The sequence below is a fragment of the Oncorhynchus mykiss genome, chromosome 15 (genome assembly GCF_057628025.1).
Source record: "Oncorhynchus mykiss isolate SJ-2025 chromosome 15, ASM5762802v1, whole genome shotgun sequence".
Classification (NCBI taxonomy): domain Eukaryota; kingdom Metazoa; phylum Chordata; class Actinopteri; order Salmoniformes; family Salmonidae; genus Oncorhynchus; species Oncorhynchus mykiss.
The window spans coordinates 30,000,557-30,027,582 of NC_143036.1; the positions used below are offsets into that span (position 1 = coordinate 30,000,557).

General features: G+C 44.0%; 1 protein-coding gene across 1 annotated transcript in view; it reads left to right on the forward strand.

Moving 5' to 3' along the window:
- The window catches only part of plxdc2b (plexin domain containing 2b), a 171,133-nt gene that overhangs the window by 133,539 nt on the left and 10,568 nt on the right, over positions 1–27,026 (forward strand). Inside the window, exons 8-12 of the mRNA XM_021562992.3 lie at positions 5,184–5,279; positions 5,804–5,885; positions 10,657–10,717; positions 10,949–11,105; positions 18,739–18,777. Coding sequence (XP_021418667.1) covers positions 5,184–5,279; positions 5,804–5,885; positions 10,657–10,717; positions 10,949–11,105; positions 18,739–18,777 — 435 coding nt within the window. The remainder of the gene's footprint in view (positions 1–5,183; positions 5,280–5,803; positions 5,886–10,656; positions 10,718–10,948; positions 11,106–18,738; positions 18,778–27,026) is intronic.

Sequence of the window (27,026 nt, forward strand, 5' to 3'; positions counted from 1 at the left end):
GTGGCTTTAAGCTCCAAGCATCAGAGCGTACCAAACCTTATTCCTTTAAATAGTGCACTACTTGAGTGGGCTCTGGTCAAAAGTACTGCACCTTATTAGGGAATAGGGTGCCATTTGGGAAGAGCCCAGGCAGCTGAAGGGCTGAGTGTTCAGTGTACAGGAGTGAACTCATGTCGAGTCAATAAGTGTCTCTGCTGCCAATTACCGGCCTGAGCACACACAGCCGGGAGGCTTCCTCTAACCCACCTCTTTAGCCACGTTCACGCTTCATTTGTGAAATGAAACATTTTACCATGCTAGCTAGCTCTTTCCAGGCCACGGCGTTTGGGCCTGGCCTGTGCTGCACTGGCAGCAGCAGAGGGAGGATTTGCCGACATCCCATGGACAGGCGAGATAATTACCAGGTCAGGTGCTAGAGGCCTGGAGGACCGCTGGTCTTCCTGTGTTAAAACTTTTAAACCCAGGCTTTTATTTAGCCACCCCCCGGGCTGGGCAGCCAGATGCACGGACAGCCAGACTCCCAGTCACCTCAATGCATTATTCTGATGATGTTTTCAATGCCAGAAGCGCCTCCGTCCTTAATGCCTGCCTGAGTTTATTCTTGTGCTAATTCACCATGGTCAATGTACAATAGCAGGCCCAGGATTAGCTCACCTCATTATTATACGGGCAGAGGAGGAGGTCAGCTTGACATCCTTGTGTGTATTCATCATATCCATTCATATTGTGATATTGCTGAATTTCCGTGTCCAATGTCCAATGAACAGTGATTGCAAAGATGTTGGGGAGGAGATCGTGGAAATAATTTGCTCGAAGCAAGAGAGCTTGCCGCGTGGTGGTAAGGATTCCGAATGAACGAGTTGATGTGAAAGCTGCATGATTGTTATCTTGATGGCAGGAAACACACTTGTATGGAATTGCAGCTTTTTATACCCCACCGGGAATAGGAGTAGAACAGGGATCTAACCTTACAGTCAGGGTCCTGTGTGATATTCTGTTTCTGCCCAGTGATTATCATTGTTAATATCACAGGGCTGTTGGAACAGTGTGAGTAATGAAAGTCTGCCCGCCTATTCATTCTATTTCTCCTTCCAGCAGAGTCGGACTCCACTGTGACACAGGTACAAGGGCTACTGGCAAACAAAGCACGATTCAGAATTTGGATTCCCTTCTTCCTTCATTGACTTTTAACACATTGCACAAGGTTCCCACGTCACATTTCCGATGATTCTCATCCAACTTTCAGGGGTGAATGAATAAGAAACCATTTCCTTGGCTGGACCCATCTTAGGTGCGTACCAGACCAGTAGCCTATTTTCCATTGTATTTTGGGGAGGTATTGGGCCAGCGCATAATTTTGCATGCGCGTGCTTATAATTAGATGATGGCCTAATTGACCCTTGTGTGCATAATTGATGACACACTTCTACAAAGCTCCTTTTGTTTGATGGTATTGGAGCAGGACAACTAAATCCTCATTACCGCTTTTGATGCTCAGGCTGAGACTGTATTTGCTGTGAGTTACAGCTTCCTACCTCCCAGACCCGCTGTTTCCCCTAGGTGCAGATCTAAGATCAGCTTCCCCTCCCTAATCCTAACCTTCACTAGTAGAGGGGAAATGCTAAACTGACCCGAGATCCAACCACCTCTCACGGTCTCGTCAGAATTAGACATTCATCCATGTTTCTCAAACGTCAAATGTAAAAGTTGTGGCAAACGTAACATTTTAAAGTGTTTAAGGTCAAGGTAAGGGTTAAGGTTTGGGATAGGCTTAAAACAAACATCTCTTGCTGGAATCGAACATGCAATATTTGGAATCAGAGGCAGATGCTTACGCCCCAGCAAAACCAAAACCTACTTGAAGGTAACAGCGCTTACTGTTGTCCCGAGTGGCCGTTTTCCACGTCATCTCCCGACGTCCTCAGACATGGTTGGATGTCGAATACTCACTTGTATCACGGGTGTCCTGGCATCCAAGATCAGCGTCTGAGAGCAACTTCACCCTACACCCCCAGACTCATCCACCTCCAGAGGAAACCCGAGGCAGGCGACCGGGTCTGGATAGCCTGTCCACAGAGCAGCACCCCCAGACTCATCCACCTCCAGAGGAAACCAGAGGCAGGCGACCGGGTCTGGAAAGCCTGTCCACAGAGCAGCACCACCCTACACCCCCAGACTCATCCACCTCCAGAGGGAACCCGAGGCAGGCGACCGAGTCTGGATAGCCTGTCCACAGAGCAGCACCACCAGGCAGGCAGAGAGAGAGCGAGAGACCTCCCCCCTCCTCTGGCCCCTCAATGCTAACATTGGACTTGATCATCCTAATGCCTGGGGCTAGAGGAAGCCAGCCATAGGGGAGGGTAGAAGGTGGGTGTGATGGGTTTCAGGGTCAAGTCAGCTAATACTGTACAATATGCTTTGGTCAGATGTTTTTGGTGCCAAAACCAAACATGTTTTGAATGTGATTTTCACACATTCTAATGTCTCTATAGTACTGTTTTCTCACCTGTATTAGAAGAATGAATACTCATAGGCTGCGTCTCAGGTGGCACTCTATCTTCTATATACAGTTGAAGTCAGAAGTTTACATACACCTTAGTCAACTACATTTAAACTCAGTTTTTCACAATTCCTGACATTTAATCCTAGTAAAAATAGCCTTCCACCAGCTTCCCACAATAAGTTGGGTGAATTTTGGCCCATTCCTCCTGACAGAGCTGGTGTCACTGAATCAGGTTTGTAGGCCTCTTTGCTCGCACATGCTCTTTCAGTTCTGCCCACAAGTTTGCTATAGGCTTGAGGTCAGGGCTTTGTGATGGCCACTCCAATACCTTGACGTTGTTGTCCTTTGAGCCATTTTTCCACAGCTTTGGTCATTGTCCATTTGGAAGTCCCATTTGCGACCAACCTTTAACTTCTTGACTGATGTCTTGAGCTGTTGCTTCAATATATCCACGTAATTTTCCTTCCTCATGTTTCCGTCTATTTTGTGAAGTGCACCAGTCCCCCCTGCAGCAAATCACCCCCACAACATGATGCTGCCACCCCCGTGCTTCACGGTTGGGATGGTGTTCTTCGGCTTGCAAGCCTCCTATTTTTCTTTCATCAGACCGGAGGACATTTCTCCAAAAAGCACGATCTTTGTCCCCATGTGCAGTTGCAAACCGTAGTCTGGCTTTTTTATGGCGATTTTGGAGCAGTGGCTTCTTCCTTGCTGAGCGGCCTTTCATGTTATGTCGATATAGGACTCGTTTTACTGTGGATATAGATACTTGTGTACCTGTTTCCTCCAGCATTTTCTCAAGGTTCTTTGCTGTTGTTCTGGGTTTGATTTGCCCTTTTCGCACCAAAGTACGTTCATCTCTAGGAGACAGAACGTTTCTCCTTCCTGAGCGGTATGACCGCTACGTGGTCCTTCCTGAGCCGTGCGTCCACCAAAACACAACCCTACCAAGCCGCACTGCTTCTTGACACAACGCCCACTTAACCCGGAAGCCAGCCCCACCACTGTGTTGGTGGAAACACCGTACACCTGGCGAACGTGTCAGCGTGCACTGCGCCCGGCCTGCCACAGGACTCACTAGTGTGCGATGGGACAAGGACATCCCTGCAGGCCTAACCCTCCCCAATTGTGCGCCGCCCCATGGGTCTCCCGGTCGCGGCCGGCTGCGACCATGCCTGGACTCAAACCCAGAATCTCTAGTGGCACAGCTAGCACTGCAATGCAGTGCCTTAGACCACTGCTCCACTCGGGAGGCTTTCTGCGCTAAACTATGTAGAATATTGACCTGTTGAAAACTATAACTCCCTACTACATTGCACAGTTCGAGCTTGATCTGATTTATCTCTACAGAAATTCAAATAATTGAACCGATGTCAGTCAATTAGTTGTTTAAAAACAGAAAAGTAACAGAAAAGTTGGTTATTCGCTCAGCACGATTATTAGGCTAATAGTGGGGTCCTCATGGAAAAACTGGGCTGGTGTGGGGGCCTCGAGGAATCGGCCCTGAAATGCCAGAGACGATTTCTGGTCCCAGTCTGCCGCTGCGGTATCTGGATCCACAGTTGTACACAACAGAATAATGGCTTTGCTCTTAGATGAAAACTCATCCAAGCAGGCAAAATGTGTTCATTTGATATTGGTCAATTATGTATGAGTGTATACAATAAGTGTATATAATGAATGGGGCTCGCTAGCAGTCAAACTCATTGCTGCATATGTTCCACAGCCATGGTGCTGTTTATTGAATTTCAATTTTCTATCTCATTGCTCAAGCAAGTGTGTGCATTATAGAAAATGCAATGTGTCGACCAATGTCATACGGGCTACGTTAAATAATTACTCTCACTGATGTACATAAACGTCCCATTGTATTCCAGGCTTTTCAGTCACATTAACTTGAATTAAGCATTTAAACACACCAGGAAAATGACTGGAATGAAGGAATTAACTAGCAGAGCTTTTACGTTTAGGAGATCACAGTGGCAGAGCTATGCCTTTTCATTTGAATTGAATTAGGATCTACAGTATAATATATCATATTATAATCCTTTCTGTCTGCATAGTTTAGTGCAGCGCCGGGGGGGGAAATGCATGGACTGCAAAACCAACTGGGCCATTTTACACTAAGATTGAAAAAGCAACTTATTATTGGGGGACGACTGAGAGTCAATGGTGGATCAAATCGAACTCTCCATTTTACCTAGCCTGGTCCTGGTGACTGCTGCAGCAGATTATCTTAGTCACTGGGGGAGCATCCCAAATGGCACCCTATTCCTTACATAGTGCACTATGTTTGACCAGGTTCCCATTGACCAGAGCCCTATGGGCCCTAGTCAAATGTAGTGCACTATATAGGGAATAGGGTGTCATTTGGGATGCTACCTGGAGGAACTGGGGGATTTGAACAGGGATATCACCTCTAGTGGGACATTTCTGCCCACCCCTTTGCCAAGTAGCAGGCTTTCTGATAAAGAGAGAGTGAGAGAGAGAACTAAATGAATGCTCTTCTCTCTTCCCATATGGCCTGATTCAGCCTCTCTGTTCTCTTATTCTCTCTCACTCTCCTCCTCGGGAACCACTTGTCCTAGTTTTAGCTCTCCGAGGAAGATTTGTGACCGTTTTCTCTCTCGCTCTTTCCTTCCCTCCCTCTCTTTCCCTTTCTCTCACTCACTCCATTCAGATGTTCGTAGGAGAACGATCTATGAGTACCATCGCGTGGAGCTGACGAAGACCAAAATCACCAACTCCACAGCAGTGGAAATGATGCCTTTACCGAGTAAGATGGATTCCTTTGATAGACGTGGCTCATGATATGATATATGATAATGACAACACAAGTAGGCCCCCATGAACTAGCCTAGGATCTAGATAAAGTAATAGGTGAAACATAGAGCTAGTAGATGTCGAGCTAATAGACTTTCCTTCAGGCTGTATCCCATCATTTCAGGGACACCTGTGAATCAGAACTCAAACTACAACATTCTAGCTATGGATTTCTATGTTGGTGTTTTGACAATTGGTATGAATGTATCAAGGGTCTCAGAGTTGGTGTTCTAATTTACGATCAGTTTAGACTTTAATATCTAAATTAATAAGATTGCATGGACATGGGAGACCTGATCCTAGATCAGCACTTCTATTCTGAGATGCTTAATTTAATATATTGTTTTGCATTATCAACTACAACAATCTAGCAATCTATATATAGATTTCTATATTGTGTTTTGACTGAGTCAGTAGACGTGTGTGTTGTGACGTGTGTGTGTGTTGTGACGTGTGTGTGTCCTGTTCCCTCCATAGCATGTCTCCAGTTCACCAGCTGTGGCAGCTGCATCTCCTCCCAGATCAACTTCAACTGCAGCTGGTGCCACCGCCTTCGCAGGTCAGACACCCCTCTATACCCCTCACTGTATGTCTTTGTCTGCACCCTAAATGCCACCCTACAATCTATGTGCTCTGATCAAACGTAGTGCACTATATAGGGAATTAGGTGCCATTTGGGACGGAGACCATCTTTGTCTCTTTTCCATCCAACACTCTACCTTTCTGTTCTCCCCTCCATCTCCATCGCTCGCTCAGTCTCCCTATCTTTCTTCTCCCTCCTTTAAATGTTGCTATTAGTTCCAGTCACTCAGCACCTCTCTTAGCTAGCCATTGAGTGTGAGGTGTATGTATAGACATGTGGCTATCACATGGAGACAGACCCTCCCCTATTCCCTCTGCTCAGTGGTTTGTGTCCCTAATGGCACCTTATTCCCTGTACAGTGCACCCGTTTTAAATAGAGCCCTGGACCCTTGTTAAAAGTTGTGCCCTGTATACTGTAAATAGGAAATAGGGTGCAATTTGGGAGGGTGCCAGTGAGTTCCCGGTGATGTTCAGTCGTTTTTCCTTATTGATGGCGCAAAGGAAAGACAGAGAAGGAAATAACAACAGAGGGAGAGAATATGAGATCCGACCCATTACTCTTGTTTTTTTGCGAAATCGAGAATCCCCCTCTCTCGCACCGACTCTCTCGCTCTCTCTCTCTCCGCTCTTCTCTTTCTCTCCTTTCCCCTTGACCATTTGTCTTTCTATCTTTCACACCCTGGCACAAAAAGGTAAATATTTGAGACGGTGCAGAATGTTATTGCACAGATGGGATATTACCTGCCTGTTGTGAGATGTGAATGATTTGGACAGCGCTGTTGGAGCATTGGTTTCAGCGTTGGATCGCAGCGTTTGGGTTCAGAAGACAGGGAGGCATAAATTAACCGTGAAGCAGAGAATATGTTCCAGGCGGCAGGGTAGCCTAGTGGTTAGAGCGTTGGACTAGTAACCGGAAGGTTGCAAGTTCAAACCCCCGAGCCGGGGCAGTTAACCCACTGTTCCTAGGCCGTCATTGAAAATAAGAATTTGTTCTTAACTGACTTGCCTGGTTAAATAAAGGTAAAATTAAATTATCCATTTTGAGGTTTGTAAAAGTCCAAGTTAAAAAGCCATCAGTATTCAAGTGCATTGAAAGCTTTTGGGCCTCAGTTCTTGGAAAATGTCTGTTGGATTTATGTCTCTACACGTTGTCCACGTCCCAAATGGCAGCCTACTATTCCCATGTGGACGCTGGTCAAAAGTAGTGTACTATATTGGAAAAAGGGTACCACTAGGGAAGAAGTATTTTAGTGGCCTGTGCATCCATAATGAAACGACCCCATAGTTACACACCGGGGCCACTGGGCTTTGTGAGGTCACTAAAGGTCAGGGTTTAGCATTCTCCTTCTCTGTCTCCTCTCGGTCTCCTCTCTCCATCCAACTTAGAAAAGAATAATACAATCCCGTGTGCATAAAGTTGATGTATTGGTGGCTCTGGGAATCAACCCCATAATCCTGGCATTGCAAGCACAATGCTCTACCAATTTAGCCATACAGGATCACAGCTGACAATGTATCTATATTCTGTGCCCTCCAGAAGAAGACTAATTCTACTGCCTGTGCATCGAACTAAACTCCCTTTACGTGCATCACTTCAGCAGTTTATTAGAGCTGCGATGACACACTATACGCCTGAATTATAATGATCTAATTACGCTGCATTTTAATGAGATTTAAACGCGTGCGTGCTGCATCACACCGTTAGGGCTCGCTCCCGTCCTTTGTGTCCTTCAACAACAAACTTCCCTTGAAAAGTCAAATGAATGCACAGTTTAAACCAGCTAATTGAAATGCATTGCAGCATTGTTGGGCAGTAGGTTAATGAAAGGAAGACGCCTGTGATTTAAGAGCGTGGCCGTAATGAACCCTCTCTCTTTCTCGCTCTACCTCTCTCTACCTCTCTCTCTACCTCTCTCTTTCTCTCTCTCTCTCTCTACCTCTCTCTCTACCTCTCTCTCTACCTCTCTCTTTCTCTCTCTCTCTCTCTCTCTTTCTACCTCTCTCTACCTCTCTCTCTCTCTCTCTCTACCTCTCTCTCTACCTCTCTCTTTCTCTCTACCTCTCTCTCTACCTATCTCTCTCTTCTTCTCTCTATCACTCTCTACCTCTCTCTATACCTCTCTCTCTCTACCTCTCTCTCTCTACCTCTCTCTCTCTCTCTACCTCTCTCTCTACCTATCTCTCTCTTCTTCTCTCTCACTCTCTACCTCTCTCTCTCTACCTCTAACTCTCTCTATACCTCTCTCTCTCTCTCTCTCTCTCTCTCTCTCTACCTCTCTCTACCTCTCTCTCTACCTCTCTCTTCTTCTCTCCCTCTCTCTCTACCTCTCTCTCTACCTCTCTCTCTCTGCCTCTCTCTCTGCCTCTCTCTTTACCTCTCTCTTTACCTCTCTCTCTACACCCTACCTCTCTCTACCTCTCTCTCTCTACCACTCTCTCTCTCTACCTCTCTCTCTCTTTACCCCTCGCCCTCGCTCTCTGTGATGTGTAAGAACCTGCTGGTTGGGTACCTGCTCTCCCATGTGTTTCAGGCTAAATCAGCTCATTGGGTCCCTCTGGTTTATGTAATCTGGGCGCTGGGCTGGGTTGGAAAATTAAAAGCGGGTTGGAGCTAATAAAGCATGCTAGGCATCCCTATGGACCAGCGACTTGCCGTGGTTACCAATACTGCCGAGCGCTCATTTGGTGAGAAAGAGACAATTTGTTTACTCAAAAACACAGCTGTGTGTGTGCATCATGAATATATTATCAAAATGACTGCTGCCACATCAAATTTCAAAGAGATCTTGCGCTTGAATAAGATGCGGTAACTCTGCGTACTTCATTCAATCACATTGCGTGTGTGTGGAGATGGATTGAGTGTCGTGCCAAGAGTGTAATGATGGTTTCAACATTCCTACACACTGATAAGCTTAACGTTCGCTATGTAGACCCAGTGAGCTTTAGTAACCCTCAAACCTCTGGTAGTAAATCCATATAATGTCAAGAAATATGGCCCATTGGTTTGAGATAGACTAAATATCTTTGAATGCACCCGCAATGTAACCGAGACCAATGAGTCTTTTAAACCCAATAAAGAAATGCATCCTCTCTGCCATGAAAGAGGGGGGAGAAAACGACAAGACCGTACAGAAACCTTTTCCCCATGTGTATTCATTTATATTCAAATGAGGCAGCTCAACCCATTTATAATTAGCGGTGTGGTGGCTGAGGGGATGTTGGAAGGAAGGTTTGGAATGCATCCCAAATGGCACCCTATTCCCTATATAGTGTGCTACTTTTGACCCGGGCCCATAGGGGACTAGGGTGCCATTTGGGATGTTGGATGGCATTGAGGTAAAACCTAAAGGAGAAAGGATCCGAAGGGACCGGTCAGACCTGTGTTGCAGTAATATCCTTGGCCTGTCTCGGTCTCGCTCTCCCTCTCTCGCTCCGCTTCTCCCGCAAAAACGAAGGGGAAAAGAGGTGAAGGAATCTGTCTCGGGCTGATTGGACAGATGAGGTGGAATTTTTCAGGCAACAATACGGTGAAATCCGGGCAGTGTGGGCTGATTAGACAGCAGAGGGAGATGGGAATGGACTCCTCTTCTTCGTCCACACGGAGAGCCTTACCACAGTCACCAGGACTAATGGGAGTTATAGGACCTGATGGGAATAAGGATGGAGAATGGAGGTTAATGCGGCCTGTCTGTAAGGTAGTGGTGGCTAGTAGGCAGAGATTTCCGAAGACAGGCTCATTGTAGTGGCTGGACTGGAATAAATGTAACGGTATGAAACACATGGAAACCATACCGTCCCATATTGCATTCCAGCTACTATGATTAGCCCGTCATTCGATATCCCCACCCACCAGCCACCACTGCTCCATGTAGAGAAGTAGAGGGGTGGATTGTTCGTGGGTCTTGCTGCATTGTTAGCGGGTTAGGTGTTTGTGAGGTGCATGTCATTGGTTGAGCATTTGTTTACCACCTACGCCATTGGGGATATGATTGCACAGCTTTCTGTCTTGGACTTCAGTGGACTGTTTGAGCCAGACAGACAAAATCAAAAAATATACTAGAGAGAGAGCGAGAGAGAGAGAAAGATGGAGAACAAACCATCCCTCTGTGTCAAAGCAAGAAAACATGTTCCTCAAAATTCAGTAAATGTAACATTGAAATGTAAGCAAGGGCTTACAGAAGAAAGAGAAGAGAAGAAAAGAGAGAGGGATAAGGAGGGGGGGGGTATGAAGGTTCGCCTGGGGGTCAGTATCTTCACTCATTATGATCTGTGAACAAGAGGAAGAATGAGCAGTTGCCCTCGATCAAAGGCTAGCCCACAGAGTTTATGAGTCGCCTCTGGCTGGGAGGCATTACCCATTCCCCCTCACCCCCTTCACCCCTCTCTCCCTCTTCCAGTTTCCCCTCACCCCCTACATCAACCCCTGTACTCTGAACTTCCTCTTCACAACACCCCCCCTATATTCAAATAATCATGGCCTTTTCCCCCTTTGAACTTATTTTGGACACCCAGACTGAGATTATCATAGTGGATTATTATATACATTATAGTGGATTATTTGAAACATGTTTGGTTTCATGAAACATCTGCAGGTCTACTGAGCTGGATGGCACCACGTATACATGTTGCTATAATTGACGTTTTAGAGATGTATTCATGCCATCTTTGATTGTGGTTTAGCCCTCTTAGTGATGTCTTGTGTTCATGTTCCTAAGAGCTTCCTGACAATCGTCTCCTCTGGTTTCAGGTGTTCCAGTGGGTTCGACCGCCATCGGCAGGACTGGGTGGATAACAGCTGTCCTGATGAGGTGAATATCGTCGTGGCTGATGGAAAGGAGTGAGTGGGGATATGGTGGAATGTGTGCGTGCATGTGTATCTGCTGTAAGGTGTTTTTTTGTGTGTGACTGCCAGGATGATGGATGCCCTGGTCTGCTATGTGCAGGGGGAAAGGCGATGACCCAGTTACTCCTTTCACATCTTCTGCTCTTACACACACACACATGCCTGACGAAGAGGGCCCTTGTATTCTGTCTTGCAGACCAAGGACAAAAGCTGTGATATCATCAACACCACACAACTCTATCCGTTCACCACCACGTTAGTTGCCAAGACAACAGGCCGGAGCAGAGGAGAGACCACCACAGCCGGAGCCTCTTTGTCTACGTCCCTCTCCCCGACCAGCGTCCCCACTGAAGGTAAGACAACTAACGTACGCCCCAAAGCAGACAACTCCAACTAGTGTCTGAATACTGGTATGACATGACCAGACGTTTTTTCTTCTTCTGGTCCAGTCAAAATGTTCAGGAAAAACTGGGTTGTGTTCAGTTAGTTTTCTTCAGTTTTGTGCTATCTGAACTTGTCCAATGAGAAACACTCGTTTTCATTTTCATTTGCAAAATGTTTTATTACAGTGTATCTTAATGAACACAACCCTGGCCCTGCCTTTGAACTGAAGGGTAGGCTAATACACAGAAGTCTTGATGGATGTGCTGTATGATGTTAAGTAAAACAAAGTACACAGTACCTTTCCTGTGTAGGTACAGGTACTTCATTACAAATGATGTACTGTATTCTTTATCTACAATATGTTCTGCTTTTTTTGTAATTTCTTTGGTAATATAACTATCCGGATAGTTTTCCTTGAGCACCAAATGCACTCCAGGTGGCAACAAATGATGCAAGGCATGCCAGCTGTGTTTTACACAACTAAACAATGTAGATTGAATTAGGACAACATCTCTAAAATCTTAGAGATGCATCCACACAGAAACATATTAGTGTTCAGTCCTTTTGGCTGGTTATTCATCTTTTATGACAAGTAAATTATAATCATTTTTATACTGGCTTTTTATTGATTGATTTGTTGCTGATAAATATCTTCAATCATCAGGCAAGTGCTGCCTGCAACCCCAGCAAGCAGGGACAGATGGCTGGAATAGATGGCCACTCTAAAACAGGGTTTCTCAGCCTCTGTCCCAGGGGCCAAGCATGTCCATCCTGAGTTCATGATTAGTCACACTGCAGTAGTCATCTCAAAGATATCAGACACAAATCCCTCCTGGAGAAAAAATAACCCTGGGTCCTTCTGCTGATGTCAGGAGAAATTCTGAAACTCTGAAGGTGTCCTTTTGAGTTTGTTTACCTTCCTTTCCCTCCCTCCCTCCCTCCCTCCCCCAGAGATACTGGAGCTACTTAAATACTGATTATCAAATGGCACCCTATTCCCTATGTAGTGCACTACTTTTGACAAGGGCACATAGGGCTCTGGTCAAAAGTTGTGCACTATGTAGGGAATAGGGTTCCATTTGGGATGCTCACAAAGACTGAATTGACTACAGATATGTTCCTTTCCCTGTTATTAACTTTCAAGCCTGGTATGTATTGAAACAAACAGCTAATTCATCTTTATCAGCTTGACATATTACCCACACACACAGTACTGACTTGAATAGGCATCTAGAATTCACCTTTGCCATTCATCATCCCAATGACAAGTCATATGTTCAACTTAATGTCCCTGTCACTATGTGTACAATCACATTATGCACTTTAATCATGACTAAACGCCTATGCGGAGTGAGTTTTCTACCCAGTAACTGGCACATCCCGGGGTTGATAATTGACCAACGTGTAAGAATGGGTTGGGATGCCTGGGAGATGCACAAAGCCTACACTGTGCTAAGGGACAACTCATAATCTCAAATATCCACTCTTGTTAACACCCAAGAGAAAGAGGTGTAGCCAGCTAACTGTGGAATCCATTGCAATATGTAACAGAGTGTATTTCTGTCAAATCAAATCAAATTGTATTTGTCATATGCGCCGAATACAACAGGGAACCTTACGGGGAGGGGAAATGCTTACTTATGAGCCCCTAACCAACAATGCCGTTTTTAAAAAAGAGCAGCAGTAAAATAACAATAGCGAGACTATATACAGGGGGGTACCGGTACAGAGTCAATGTGATGAGGCACTGGTTAGTTGAGGTAATTGAGGTAATGATTACATGTAGGTTGAGTTATTAAAGTGACTATGCATAGATAATAACAGAGAGTAGCAGCGGTGTAAAAGAGGGGGGGGGGGGGTGCAAATAGTCTGGGTAGCCATTTGATGTTCAGGAGTCTTATGTCTTGGGGGTAGAAGCCTCTTGGACCTAGACTTGGTGCTCCGGTACCACTGCCGTGTGGTAGCAGGGAGAACTGTCCTTGACTGTCCTGGAGTCCTTGACAGTTTTTAGGGCCTTCCTCTTACACCGCCTGGTATAGAGGTCCTGGATGTCAGGAAACTTGGCCCCAGCGATGTACTGGGCCGTACGCACTACCCTCTGTAGTGCCTTGCTGTCGGCGGCCGAGCAGTTGCCATACCAGGCAGTGATGCAACAAGTCAGGATGCTCTCGATGGTGCAGCTGTATAACCTTTTGAGGATCTGAGGACCCATGCCAAATCTTTTCTGTCTCCTGAGGGGGAATAGGTTTGGTTGTGCCCTCTTCACAATTGTCTTGGCGTGCTTGGACAATGTTAGTTTGTTGGTGATGTAGACACCAAGGAACTTGAAGCTCTTAACCTGCCCCACTACAGCCCAGTCGATGAGAATGGAGGCATGCTCGGTCCTCCTTTTCCTGTAGTCCACAATCATCTCCACAATCACTTTGAGGGAGAGGTTGTTATCCTTGCACCACATGGCCAAGTCTCTGACCTCCTCCCTATATGCTGTCTTGTCGTTGTTGGTGATCAGGCCTACCACTTGTGTCATCGGCAAACTTGGAGTCGTGCCTGGCCATGCAGTCATGAGTGAACAAGGAGTACAGGAGGGTACTGAGCACGCACCCCTGAAGGGCCCCTGTGTTGAGGATCAGTGTGGCAGATGTGTTGTTACCTAGCCTTACCACCTGGGGACGGCCCGTCAGGAAGGCCAGGATCCAGTTGCAGAGGGAGGTGTTTAGTCCCAGGGTCCTTAGCTTATTGATGAGCTTTTCAGGGCACTATGGTGTTGAACACTGAGCTGTAGTCAATGAATAGCATTCTCACATAGGTGTTATTTTTGTCCAGGTGGGAAAGGGTAGTGTGGAGTGCAATAGAGATTGCATCATCTGTGGATCTGTTAGGGTGGTATGCAAATTGGAGTAGGTCTAGGGTGTCTGGGATGATGGTGATAAGTGTGAGCCATGACCAGCCTTTCAAAGCACTTCATGGCTACAGACCTGAGTGCTACGGGTCAGTAGTCATTTAGGCAGGTTACCTTAGTGTTCTTGGGCACAGGGACTAAGGTGGTATTACAGACTCCGAAAGGGAGAGTTTGAAAATGTCAGTGAAGACACTTGCCAGTTGGTCAGCACATGCTCGCAGTACACGTCCTGGTAATCCGTCTGACCCTGTGGCCTTGTGAATGTTGACCTGTTGAAAGGTGTTACTCACCGGCTGTGGAGAGCATGATCACAGTCTTCCGGAACAGCTGGTGCTCTCATGCATATTTTAGTGTTATTTGCCTCGAAGCGAGCATAGAAGTAGTTTAGCTCGTGTCACTGGGCAGCTCTCAGCTGTGCTTCCCTTTGTAGTCTGTAATGGTTTGCAAGCCCTGCCACATCCGACGAGCGTCAGAGCCGGTCTAGTATGATTCAATCTTAGTCCTGTATTGACGCTTTGCCTGTTTGATGGTTTGTCGGAGGGCATAGCGGAATTTCTTATAAGCTTCCGGGTTAGAGTCCCACTCCTTGAAAGCGTCAGTTCTAGCCTATAGCTCAGTGCGTATTTTGCCTGTAATTCATGGCTTCTGGTTGGGGTATGTACGTTATGGATGATGCGAATTTTCGCAGCTTTTTGTTAAAAATCGCTCAACATTTCAAAGTCCTGCTACCCATGCCAGGAATATAGTATATGCATATGATAAGTATGGGTGGATAGAAAACACTCTGAAGTTTCTAAAACTGGTTAAATCGGGTCTGTGGCTATAACAGAACGTGTTTAGGAGTAAAAATCCCTGGTAAAACTGTTTACCAAAAACAAAACAAAAAATATTTGTCCGCCATTCAATGAATTGTTTAAGATGAGAGAAAATATATGCGAACACCCTGTAAACGCCTACAGCTTCCAGACGATGTCACCATTGCTATCAATATCAGAATTATAAAAATAAAAAAAATAATTTATCCTTGGTTACAACACGAATAGACCCCTCCCTTCTTGAGGCGCACCACAGTATGTTGTGAAACTGAAAAAATGGACGATGTTTTCCAGACTTGCTGCTATCGAATACAGATCGCCCCGTGATCAATTTGATACATCATTAACGTTTATTAATACCTAAAGTTGGTTTAGAAACGTCGTTTGAAGTGATTTGTAAAAGTTTATAGGCGACTTTTGTAATTTTAAAAAGTGACGTTGCGTCTTGTAAATTGACTTTTTGCAGCATCAGACTGGCCTTCAGCAAATTACATTTTGGGTATACAATGACGGATTTAATCGGGAAAAAGACCCAATTGTGATGTTTATGGGACATATAGGAGTGCCAACAAAGAAGCTCGTCCAAGGTAATGAATGTTTTATATTTTATTTCTGCGTTTTGGGTAGCGCCGTCTACCGCAAAATCTGTTGTTTACGTGTCGTGCTGGTATTTTGGGGGGTGCATGCTATCAGATAATAGCTTCTCATGCTTTCGCCGAAAAGCATTTTACAAATCTGACTTGGTGGCTAGATTCACAACGAGTGCAGCTTTAATTCAGTACCTTGCATGTGTATTTTTATGAAAGTTTGAGATTTAACGAGTACTAAGTAAAGTACTATAGGTGGCGCTCTGAAATTTCCGCTGAGCGGTCCCTGTACAGGGACCACCTCCATAAATGTTCTTGGGCACAGGGACTATGGTGGTTTGCTTAAAACATGTTGGTTTTACAGACTCGGACAGTGAGATGTCCGTGCTGGCAAATGTCAGTGAAGACACTTGCCAGCGTGTGCTCGCAGTACACATCCTGGTAATCCGTCTGGCCCTGCGGCCTTGTGAATGTTGACCTGTTTAAAGGTCTTACTCACATCGGCTGCGGAGAGCGCTTTGCCTGTTTGATGGTTTGTCGGAGGGCATAGCAGGATTTCTTATAAGCTTCCGGGTTAGAATTCCGCTCCTTGAAAGCGGCAGGTCTAGCCTTTAGCTCATTGCGGATGTTGCCTGTAATCCATGGCTTCTGACAGAATACAACTCATGCCAGCATCAGTCTGTAGTGGTGTGTATACAGCTACGAAAAAGACAGATGAAAACTCTCTAGGTAGATAGTGTGATCTACAGCTTATCATGAGATACTCTACCTCAGGCAAGCAACACTTCCTTAGATATCGTGCACCAGCTGTTATTTACAAAAATACATAGTCTGCCGCCCCTTGTCTTACCAGACAAAGCTGTTCTATCCTGCCAATACAGCGTATAACCAGCCAGCTGTATGTTGATAGTGTCGTCCTTCAGCCACGACTCCGTGAAGTATAAGATATTTCAGTTTTGAATGTCCCGTTGGTAGTTAAATCTTCCGCGTAGATCATTGATTTGATTTTCCAAAGATTGCACGTTCGCTAGAAGAATGGAAGGAAGTGGGGGTTTATTCAATCGCCTACGAATTCTCAGAAGGCAGCCTGCCCTCCAGACCCTTTTTGTCCGCCTTCTCTTCACGCAAATGACAGGGATCTGGGCCTGTTCCCGGGAAAGTAGTGTGTCATTCACATTGGACTCTGCTAGTTCATGGGGAGTAATCGCAGTTCTGATGTCCAGAATATATTTTCGGTCATAAGAGACGGTTACAGCAACATTATGTGCAAAATAAGTTTTAAAATAAGTTACAAACAAAAAACAAATTGGTTAGGAACACACAAAACGTCATCCTTCATCTCCGACGCCATCTTTATTCATCTTATTAATGCGTGCAGACAACGGATTATGTTTTATAGGAATGCATCACTGTATGAATCTGCGACCACAATGAGGGAGGTTAGCTAGATTGATAAAACGAGGGAAGTGAAGTGGAATTGTGAAGTGGAATGGAATGGGCAGAATAATTGAGTACGCCCTCAGACATTAATAATAGTTCATATGGTAAGGTGCTCTTTGGTTTCCCAGGCTTGTAGAATTGATGGGAAAATGGAGTCTAAACCTGTAGGATAAAGGCAGACTCAATTTCTTGTTTTTGCAGAGTGGTGTTTAACGGTGTCTTAGGCAGTGGTTGGAATGGTGAGTTAACGTATGATTTCTGGTTCCTGTTCTGTAGAACTGGTGCCCGGTGGTTCTGGGTTAAATGGGTCTGGATCCAGCTCCAGTATGTGGTGATCTCTAAAGCGGATGCCTATGGTTTTGGCTCTGAGTACTACCCACTACACAAACATCAATGGCATCCAGCTCCACTTTTCTGACTTCTAAATGACAAATTGTAGGATTTACTTTTTCATTCTCCTAATCTCTGTCTTACATTCAGTGTTTCAGTCCTTGGCCTTTTCTCTTTTATACTTCCAATTCTCTTCTTGGTAGAGATTGCAGGGAAATGCCAATTTCTCTCAGCCAATGTTAAACGGGCAATCTGGGGTTAGAAAAACAGCAAAGCTCGTGAGGCATTAATAAATGATATTCTTCAAAAGTCAAAACATTTACGTACCTATACCAGTTTGCCCCTTTAAGACCTTCACTCAGTGAGGTGGATGAGGTGATGATATGACCACAGATGGCTTGAACGCTGGAGAGAGGTGGAAAGGAGTGTGAGAGAGATCCAGCTGAGAGGCAAAACAAACCCCAGCGATGTGTGGGTGTGTCAGCATGAAAAAAAGTTGGGGGTTCTGTGTGACACACAGAGACCCTCACACTTCCTGACACGCACAGAGGATCAGTTTCCCCCCTCCGACCCAGTTCTCTCAGCTTGTGTGCTTGGCGGTTCAGAGGCACGTGCTACTAGGGGAGGGGGGAGGGAGCGAGTGAGTGAGGGAGAGCTCTGTTACTAGGAGGTGTGAGAACCCATCACTTCCCTCTCCTGTTCCCAATCCCCCCCCTTTCTCCTTCTTCTCCCCTTCCCTCCCTCTCTTACTGCTATCACTGGCACGGGATTGGTCAATGACTTTGATTCCCTGCCTTGCCCTCATACACCTTATCGCATAGGCCGTGACATTTCTTAGACTAGGAAATGTTTGCAGGCATTAAATTATCTTTGATCTTGGAAATGTAAATGAAAAAAAGCCTTTGAAATAGATTTACTCAGTTGAGACCCCTTTTCAAGGCTCTTTCTAGTTTTGATATGGTGGAATAGCACGCATAGCGTTTCACAGGCTCATGTATATGGCACATTAGCATAATGTGGATCCTATGAGGTGTGTAAATTCATATCACCCCTCTCTCAGAGAAGTGGGTCACAGTGAATTTACATGTTTCATAGTTGCTTAACCCCAGACTGCATCTTAGCTGTTGAATTATGCATGGGAGAAGCATTTTATCCAAAACATTCATTTTCATTGCAAATTAAGTGTAGAAAATGAACTTTTAACCCAAGATTATCCGGTGATTATAATCATAATGGTAATTATAAGATTAGAATGCTAAAAAAAAGGACATTTGCTATAAACCTGTGTAATAATAGTCAGTGATGATTATTTCAGAATATTTGATTGACATTCTTCACCAGTGTTAAGATCAATAGTTGTTGTTGTTGGCAGGCAGGCAGCTCTCTGCTATATAATAGACATAGGGACTCTATATGTAAATCTACGGCTGTAAGGATAACATAAATCACAGACAAACATTTTTCTGACCCTCTATACCTCCTTCATTTCTCTGTTTCTGTCTCTCCCTCTATCTCTCTCTCTTTTCCACAGATGACACCAAGATTGCTCTGCATCTCAAAGACAATGGAGGTAAGCCTCTCTTTTCCTTCCTAGATCCTTGGACTGTTGACAGTTGTGTTTCTCTGTACTGCTGCATGTTGGGTAGAGTATATGGGGGTCTGTTTACAAGGCTGCGGTCTGTGTATTTATGGCTGACAGATTGCTTGCCCCAGAAAGCAGATCGCTTTTTGATTTCTGGGGAGGACAGGCCAAGGGAAGGAGCGGCTCATTGAAGCACCTCATCCAGAGGCTGATTGAAATGGCTCTGTACCAAGCTTCTGGATGGGACTGATCAATCATGGTGTCTAAAATCTCAATTTAATACATTTTAAATTCACGGTACAACACAACAAAATGTGGAAAAAGTCAATGGGTGTGAATACTTTCTGGAGGCACTGTAGTTGTGTCCCAAATGGCATCCTATTCCCTATAGTGGACTACATTTGACCAGGGCCCATAGTAAGTTTGCCATTTGGGACACAGGGGTATTCACACCTCTTGACTTTTTCGACATTTTGTGGTGTTACAGCCTGAATTTAAAATGGAATAAATTGAGATTTTGTGTCACTGGCCTACACACAATACCGCATAATGTCAAAGTGGAAATTAAAAATGTTATGTTGTTAAAAATTATGTCTTCAGTCAATAAGTATTCAACCCCTTTGTTTTGGCAAGCCTAAATAAGTTTAGGAGTAAAACGCTGCTTAACAAGTCACATAAGTTGCATGGACCCATTCTGTGTGTAATAATAGTGTTTAACATGATTTTTGAATGACTACCTCATCTCTGTACCCCACACATACAATTATCTGTAAGGTCCCTTAGTCGAGCATTGAATTTCAAACACAGATTCAACCGCAAAGACCAGTGAGGTTTTCCAATGCCTCGCAAAGAAGGGCACCTATTGGTAGATGGGTAAAAAAAAAGTGCATATCCTTTTGGGCATGGTGAAGTTATTAATTACACTTTGGATGGTGTATCAACACACCCAGTCACTACAAAGATACAGGCGTATCTGTAGAGGAAGGAAACCACTCAGGGATTTCACCATGAGGCCAATGGCGACTTTAAAACAGTTACAGGGTTTAATGGCTGTGATAGGAGAAAACTGAGGATGGATCAACAACATTGTAGTTTCTCCACAATACTAACCTAATTGACATAGGGAAAAGAAGGAAGCCTGTACATAATACAAATATTCAAAAAGTGTTTGCAATAAGGCACTAAAGTAAAACTGCTAAAGAATTGGCAAAGAAATCAACTTTATGTCCGGAATACAAAGTATTATGTTTGGGGCAAATCCAAAACAATCACTGAGTGCCACTCTTCATATTTTCAAGCATAGTGGTGACTGCATCATGTTATGGGTATGCTTGTCATCGGCAACTATTTGTGAGTTTTAGAGAAAACAGCTTAGCACAGGCAAAATCCTACAAGAAAACCTGTTTTTGTCTGCTCTCCAACAGACACTGGGAGACAAATTCACTTTCAGCATGACAATAACCTAAAACGCAAGGCCAAATATACACTGGAGTTGCTTACCAAGACGACGTTGAATGTTCCTGAGTGGCCTAGTTACAGTTTTGACTTAGATCGACTTGAAAATCTATGGAAAGATTTGAAAATGGCTGTCTAGGAAGGATCAACAACCAACTTTACAGAGCTTGAAGAAATATTGTACAATCCAGGTGTGCAAAGCTCTTCGAGACTTACTCAGAAAGATTCACAGCTGTAATCGCTGTAATCGCTGCCAAAGGTGATTCTAACATGTATTGACTCAGGGGGATATATTAGTGTTTTATTTTTCAACAGAATCGGTCTTCTTTTCGATATACAGATGTTTGATTTAGTTTATTTGGAATTTTCCTAATGGATCATTTTCCTAATGGACAATTCCACATTGAATACTGCATGGTGATGGATTACGGCCACACCATCTGTTTGGTGAGTAGGGATGAAATTATTCCAAGACTGCAGCTCGTTGTTGGAACACATATTTCCCTACTTCAATCATCCAGTCCATTTTGAATTTGTGATAATACTGTCCTCCTTTGGCAAGGAATGTAGCTCATGTATCCCATCAGTTAGATACATTTTATACGCATGTATTTCTGTAGGCCTAATGGGAGCTTATGCGCGCACTCGGGATGCTTGTGTAGAGGGAGCGGTGTTGTTAGACAATGTCATGTTTTTAATGTTTTGACAATTTACATTTTCTCAATATTTTAATCCCTGGAATCATTTCAAGGTCATATTTCGTAATGCATTTAATGTTTTTAAAACATTCTAAACTGAAATCCAAAACGATGATAGTTTCTTAAAAACCCAACCGAATCAGAACAGACCTCAAAAAGCACTAAATGCTCAGCAATAGACACAGCCTATGTGGGTGCTAGGGAGGCAGGAAAGGGAGGATGAGGGGAAGGTGTTCAAGAACATGGACACGTAGGATAGAGCTTCATAGTTGCCTTAATGTTGAATTAACTCTCTCTCAGAGTGTTGGTGTAACAGGACATAAAACGGAGGTGCATTGTGAATGTCAGCAAGTTCCTGAGACCACTGCTCTCAAAACTGGTGCGTTAACCACAATTCAAACATCATTAATTTGCCCTTGTTGCCTCCACTTTGAAAAATGTATTGTTTTAATGGGGATCCTCCACAAATTAACTCAATGTCAGCAGGAATTTGAGGGGGGTTCCAGTGAGGGGGATTTCAATAGAGGCAGAGGTGGTCAACAATCTCCCTCACATTTCCATTTAAACTTATACAGGTATTATACATAACCGGTATTTGGCCCCCTCTGCACTCTGCTACCTGCACACATCAACACAGATCTATTTAAAAAATATAAAAACGTTTTCTGCTGTTTAGCTTTACCCACATTGTGTTTAGTTTGTGTGTGTGTGCGTCTTTGAGTGTGAGAGAGTGACATTTGAATTCCAAAATGAGTCCCGACTCTATCACTTCCAGAGTGAAGCACTCAAATATTTAATTTCCTGCTGGAGAGGAATTGGAAATCTCTTATCGTCCTTTCATTGCCCAAACATTGCCTATCTCACTTGCTGACTTGTGGCACAGCCTCTTCCCAGAAACCTGGGGTATCAGCCAGACGAGAGGACATCTCCGCATTCACAGGATTCGTCTCAAATGACACACTTTTTCTTGTGTAGTGCACTACTTTTGACCAGAGCTCATAGGGCTCTGGTCAAAAGTAGTGCACTATGTAGGGAATAGGGTGCTATTTGGGATGCATTCACTGTGTGGGAAGCGTGCTGGGAAGGGATTTGGGCTTAAGGTGAAAGCCAAAAGGGAGGGAACGAGCCAATGTGATCATCTTGGGAACGTACTGAATCCACAAACAGCCAAAGGCTGCTGCAGCGCCAAACCACACCATGTTGTCTTGAGGTGAACAGTGTGCATGTGAGAGATTACAACCACAAACCAGTCTCACGTACACAGTATCCAAGCCATGCGTCTGCAACATGGAGAGGGTGTCTAAAGTAATGATAGCAGTGGCCACCAGTGGAGGATGCTGAGGGAAGGACGGCCCATAATATAGGCTGGAATGGAGCGAATGGAATGGCATCCAACACATGGAAACAGCATAATTCCGCTCCAGCCACTACCACATGGCCGTCCTCTGCAATTAAGGTGCCACCAACCTCCTGTGGTGGCCGCAGGTTTAGCACACATCTTCACTCTTAGGAAAAAGAAGGTGCTATCTAGAACCAAAAAGGGTTATTTGGCTGTCCCCATAGGAAAACCTTTTGAATAGGTTCCAGGTGGAACCCTTTTGGTTTCAGGTAGAACCCTTTTTAGCTCCATGTAGAACCCTTTCCACAGAGCGATCTACATGAAACCCAAAACGGTTCTACCTGGAACCAAAAAGGGTACCTGGAACAGTGGCGGTCGGTGCCGTTCACTATACCCATCATGAGGTTGCTACATCCTATGAATCAAAGTTTACAAGTCGAGAGAAATTTGTGTAGTCAAGGTGACAGACACAGACATATTCAATACCTCCTTACAAACTCTTGCCTGCATCTAGCTGATCTAGGGTGTAATCATTAGTTTCTATTGGACAAATTCAGGTATGTTTATCCCTGTTTTGTTCCATTTGCTTCTCTATAAGAAAGGTTTTTCAACAGAATCGGCAGAATGAATACACCCCTGATCTCACACACAAACACAGTTCACTTTCATAGCATCCACATAGAAACAGTATGATCCCTTTGATCGTTGTATAATTCCTTCTCGCATCTACACTCGCTCTTCCTCTGACCCTTGTGGACTTCAGTGCACAACACATCAGCTGTCTGTGACCAGGCACAAAAAAACTACTTTCTAAGCCAAACCTTAATATGATAACTGCTAACCTCTACACACAGCCTACATCGTTGTCACCATATTAGCATACGTCATAGTCTAGTAAACATAGCTACTTCAACTAACGTGTTAGTAAACCTACTACAATCATGCAGTACAGTGTACATTCAGCAAGCAGTTTAGCAGTTACACCAGTGGGTCCCGGTGGCAATGCATTTATAAAACCAAAAGTTTACCTTGATTTGGAAGAGTTCCAGTGTTGGATAGCCATAGCCAGCTAGCTAACATAGCATCCCTCTCTGTTTGGGCTGGGTGTTTGAATAGGCTAAACTTAACTGCATCTGGCTTAAAGGCCTTTGACACAACCTCTATCTTCCCCCAATGTCATCTACACTCACTATCTGTTCAATAAAATCTGAAAATACCAACAACAACAACAATTTAAGCAATGCTAGCTGTGTATTTAGTATTTCATATTTAGTGCATCTCATCCACTCTACATTGTACCCATCATCTCTCTGCATCGTGTCCTAGCTTTGGGCTTGTTTTTAGTGTAATTTCTATCAGATCCATTAGTGTGTGTCCTTTAACCTTGGGAAACATGGAGCATGGCAGAAAACGCTAAGGCGATTAGCCGCGGCTAAGTGATAAGATACGAGACAATAGGGATGTACCATACTGTCTCACAGCAGAGGCAACTCTAAGAGGACAGGACACTCCTTATCCTCCATTTAAAATCAGGATGAGAAATAGGCTCTTTCTCCCTTTGAATCTAGCAGAATGATTCAGGCTGCGTCACCAATGGCACCCGATTCCCTATGTAGCGCATTACTTTTGACTTGAGCCGTATGGAAAAGGGTGCCATTTGGGACACAACCTCAGTATATGTGCTGATTAGCCTTGCTAGACACATTAGCCAGGTGAGAGGATGGCTGTGGCCCTGTGACACTGTATTGTCAGTAATATGGTGCTAAAAGGGATAGCGTGGTCTGGGTCCACACGGTCATTCAATTCATCTTCTATCTCCAAGCGCTAATGTGTTTTTATTGCTGTCTGAAGGCTCAGTAAGCAGGTTAATGTAGTAAGAGCGTTTATGAGGAGGACACAGCGTGATGGATCATACTGAGATGGTTCAATGTTGGACTCCATCTATGTCAGCCATGACCCCCACAGTCCCATTCATGTGGCTGTGTCATGACGTGACTTTGCTTCATTAGACTGAATAAACAATGAACTAAGACCGTGTACATGTCCACCTTTCAAGGCCATGCAAGCAGTAGCAGAAGAATATTCACCCATTTCTCATGATTGAGACACTGAGACTACTAGTGGAGGCTGGTGCGAGGAGGACGGCTCATATAATGGTTGGAATGGACTAAATTGAATGGTATCATTAAATTTATTCCTTTCCAGACAGTACTGATGTACAGTTGAAGTCGGAAGTTTACATACACTTAGGTTGGAGTCATTAAAACTTGTTTTTCAACCACTCCACAAATTTCTTGTTAACAAACTATAGTTTTGGAAAGTCGGTTAGGACATCTACTTTGTGCATGACACAAGTCATTTTTCCAACAATTGTTTACAGACAGATTATTTCACTTGTAATTCACTGTATCACAATTCTAGTGGGTCAGAAGTTTACGTACTCTAAATTGACTGTGCCTTTAAACAGCTTGGAAAATTCCAGAAAACTATGTCATGGCTTTAGAAGCTTCTGATACAAGATCAGATATATCTTATACCTATCAATATAGGTACAAAAGTATCTATATCCATAGTAAAACGAGTCCTATATCGACATAATCTGAAAGGCCGCTCAGCAAGGAAGAAGCCACTGCTCCAAAACTGCCATAAAAAAGCCAGACTACGGTTTGTAACTGCACATGGGGACAAAGATCGTACTTTTTGGAGAAATGTCCTCCGGTCTGATGAAACAAAAATAGAACTGTTTGGCCATAATGACCATCGTTATGTTTGGAGGAAAAAGGGGGAGGCTTGCAAGCCGAAGAACACCATCCCAACCATGAAGCACGGGTGTGGCAGCATCATGTTGTGGGGGTGCTTTGCTGTAGGAGGGACTGGTGCACTTCACTAAATAGATGCCATCATGAGGCAGGAAAATTATGTGGATATATTGCAGCAACATCTCAAGACATCAGTCAAGAAGAAAAAGCTTGGTCGCAAATGGGCCTTCCAAATGGACAATGACCCCAAGCATACTTCCAAAGGACAACAAAGTCAAGGTATTGGAGTGGCCATCACAAAGCACTGACCTCAATCCTATAGAAAATTTGTGGGCAGAGCTGAAAAAGCGTGTGCGAGCAAGGAGGCCTACAAACCTGACTCAGTTACACCAGCTCTGTCACCAGCTCTGTGGGAAGCCTGAAACGTTTGACCCAAGTTAAACAATTTAAAGGTAATGCTACCAAATACTAATTGAGTGTATGTAAACTTCTGTCCCACTGGGAATGTAATGAAAGAAATGAAAGCTGTAATAAATAATTCTCTCAACTATTATTCTGACATTTCACATTCTTAAAATAAAGTGTTGATCCTAACTGACCTAAGACAGGGAATGTCTATTCAGATTAAACATCAGGAATTGTGAAAAACTGAGTTTAAATGTAGTTGGCTAAGGTGTATGTAAACTTCCGACTTCAACTGTACTTCGATTTAAAATGCCACCACTTATAACTATGTTTTTCAGGCTATTGTTTTGCCAGCTTTCAGCTTTGTGAACCAATGTGGATAATATGTAGATGTATACACACCACTGTCTCTGCAACCCAAGTGGCTTAGATGTGCCTCCCCATACGAAAATGTGAAGTTAATGTGATAACATATGACAACATGGGGACACAAAATTTCAACATGCGATAACATGAAACAACATCAAATCTAATTTTATTTGTCACATGCACCTAATAGAACAGGTGTAGCCAGTGAAATGCTTACTTACAAGCCCTTAATCAACCATGCAGTTTCAAGAAAAAGTGTTGAGAAAGTATTAACTAAAATAAACTGAGGTAAATCAATTTCAATAACACAAAAATAAATACATATTATAAAAAAAGTTTTTTTAAATTACCTAATTTGAGATTTGAACTTCCAACCTCTTGGTTGCTAGGTACCTGATGTTCCTGCTGCACCCCCATGACTGTGGACATAATGGCGATTGACTATACATATATTGCCAAGAATACTTTTTAACACTTTTCTTATAATATACTTGAAGGTGTTATTTCTATAAAATTACAGTATGCTGCTGTATTCCGATTTCGATAAGGCCTAGATTCAATCAGTTCAAGTGTCAAACGGCGATAGCCGACAACCGCATAACTAATGTTTTTGGCGGTGTCAGAAGTGGAACTTCATTGGAGCTGTCAAATCGTTGTGATTGTTGTCACGAAGCTACACCCTTCCCACTGGCGTTAGAAGTTCCGAATGGGAAAGGGAAGGCTAAATATAAATAATGACGCTTAAATTAAAAATCATTCGACAAAATAAGGAGGATTTCTATCAGCCGAATCGAGGTGTAGATTACTTCTCACGTTCCAGTATTCCAACTTGTGAACAAGGCTGCATGGGATTTCTCTTAATGCGACTCCGTGCTGCCAATGACAATGTCCACTTTAGGTACAACGCCGGGAGCTGCTTGTGAATTGAACAGCTTGAACGCAGCTCCACCTCCGACACGTCAAAACATCAGCTATGTGGGTGGCGGCTGTAGACAACATGCAACATTACTTGCTAATTGGCAGCATACTGTAGTACCGGCAGTTTATCAGAATATTGCACGGGTAGCTTTCAACAAGCTCTTGTTTTTTTTTGTTATCCCAGTTAATGTGTTCTGTTCCTAAACAGTACGTTTCTACACGGTCAGTCCTCAAGTCTTGTTAACGGCTGACATAAGTGCATGTGATATTAAAGCGCCATACAGTATTTATTTT